Raw genomic sequence first — 2,163 nt, 5'->3', positions numbered from 1 at the left:
TGAGTAATGTGGAGGGTGAACTCAGGGAGACAGACTTGAAAAACCAGATTTCCAGTAGTCAACGCTGTAGAAGAGAGCTCAGGAATTGACAGTGGGATTAGGAGAAGTAGAGTAGCTGCGAATGTGGAAATTGCAGGACTAGCTGACTGTCATTTCCTGTGGAAAGTAAGGGAAGGGGCTCTCAAGAATGCAACAGCTTTCTAACTTTGGCAGCCGAGGGGATGGTGATACCATTTCTTGAAATGATCACGTAAGAAAGGAAGGATAATGACTTTAGTTTTGGACCTGTTGACTTTGCAGAACCTCCTGTTGGACATCCAGATAGAGATAATCAATAATAGGCAGTTAGAAAAATGGAAATGGGCTGGGTGCAGTGGCTCACACCTGTAATCCTAGCACTTTGGGAGGCCAAGGTGGGAGGATCACTTGCGGCCAGGAGTTTGAGACAAGCTTGAGCAACATAGCAATAACCTCTCTTTACAAAACATTAAAAATAAGAAAGAATTAGCTGTGCGTGGTGGTGCATACCTGTTAATCCCAGCTACTCAGGAGGCTGAGGTGGGACAATTGCTTGAGCCCAGGAGTTTGACATTGCAGTGAGTTATGATCACGCCACTGCACTCCAGCCCAGACAACAGAGCGAGACCCTGTCTCCAAAAAAAAAAGAACAAGGAAGGAAGGGAGGGAGGGACGTGGAAAGGGAAATAGAATTCAGCAGAGAGATGCAGGCTTTACCTCATCATGAGTAAAACCAGTAAAATATTATTAGTGATTCAAGTGTAAACTGATAAAAGTTTAATCATTGAGACATTTTGTCATTGGCACAGATTTGGTAGATAGTTGAATACTTTTTAAATTAGGGATAGATGTTATAAACATATATTGTATATCATACAGAGATGGGATTTTTATATTGATGTCATTTAACATCCTGTGAATATTAACTAATAATAGCTGTGAACCTATCAATTTATTCTTCATGTTAAACTAGATGTCATTTTATATTATTTAAAAATATCATTATAATCATATTGTTAATGCTAATTTATACCTCTTTTTTTCTTCTTAAAGATGAAAACAAAGCTTAGTGGGGTTTATATGATAGAACTCCATTAGACTATAAGTTCCATAGGGAGTTTTTGCATGTGATTTAAATTTTTTTTCTCTTATTTCTCTAGGGCCTATTCCCTGGTGGATTCCAGTCAAGTGTCTACATTTCTGATTTCCATTCTTCTTATAGTCTATGGTAGTTTCAGGTAAGATGTTCTCAAATGGGGTGGATTTTAATTGGAGGTGGAAGAAGCATTGCTCTGAAACTGTTGGCACCAAAACTTAACTGTTCTGTGAAGAGAAACAGGACTTTGGCAGCAATTGCGTTAGAATGGGATAATTCTGATATTACTTCTTTAGTTGGCTGCTGTTAAACACTTCTTGGTTTTGCTTATTGATGCTAACAGGAAAAAATAATTGCTTATTCTGGTTTTGAAAATAATGACTGATCTAAGAGCACTCATTACTGGGAAAGGTTAGGGAGAGAGTCCTTGACAATGATTCTAGAGTCTCAAAGGGAACAAAAAGGTTAAATGGAAGGGCAGTTTGAAATACAAAAATAAATTACTAAATATCCATGTAATAGGCTCACAACCCTAATATTAATTTCATTATGGAAATTACCTTTTATTTAACATATTCGTGATATACTATGTACATTTTCATAGTTGAAATCATTTCTATTCTGATTCTTTTCACCAGACAAAAATATTTTCTACAATCATCTTCTACTAGTTTTTAGTAATTTGATATTTCTTTGTGTTACTAACTTATTTGACTTTTGTTGGACACGTGGATTTTTACAATGACCATCTTTTTATGTGTTCTTTTGCTTTGGTTGAATTATACTCCTAAGATAAATATCCCAAAGTTGAAATACTTTGCCAGAGTATATGAACTGGCTCTTACTACTACATACATCCTACCATATTGTTTTTCAGAAGGATTATACCAATTTAGGATTGGGCAAGTTTTGTTTTTTGTTTTTTTTTTTTTTGAGACAGAGTCTCACTCTGTTGCCCTGGCTAGAGTGAGTGCTATGGCATCAGCCTAGCTCACAGCAACCTCAAACTCCTGGGCTCAAGCGATCCTACTGCCTCAGCCTCCCGAGTA

General features: G+C 36.9%; 1 protein-coding gene across 1 annotated transcript in view; it reads left to right on the top strand.

The window, feature by feature from the left end:
- The window catches only part of SPPL3 (signal peptide peptidase like 3), a 138,582-nt gene that overhangs the window by 86,947 nt on the left and 49,472 nt on the right, over positions 1 to 2,163 (top strand). Inside the window, exon 2 of the mRNA XM_012650224.1 lies at positions 1,179 to 1,256. Coding sequence (XP_012505678.1) covers positions 1,179 to 1,256 — 78 coding nt within the window. The remainder of the gene's footprint in view (positions 1 to 1,178; positions 1,257 to 2,163) is intronic.

This window comes from Propithecus coquereli, unplaced genomic scaffold (assembly GCF_000956105.1).
Source record: "Propithecus coquereli isolate 6110/MARCELLA unplaced genomic scaffold, Pcoq_1.0 Scaffold314, whole genome shotgun sequence".
Taxonomy (NCBI): Eukaryota; Metazoa; Chordata; class Mammalia; order Primates; family Indriidae; genus Propithecus; species Propithecus coquereli.
This window is presented reverse-complemented; position numbering and strand designations above follow the sequence as displayed.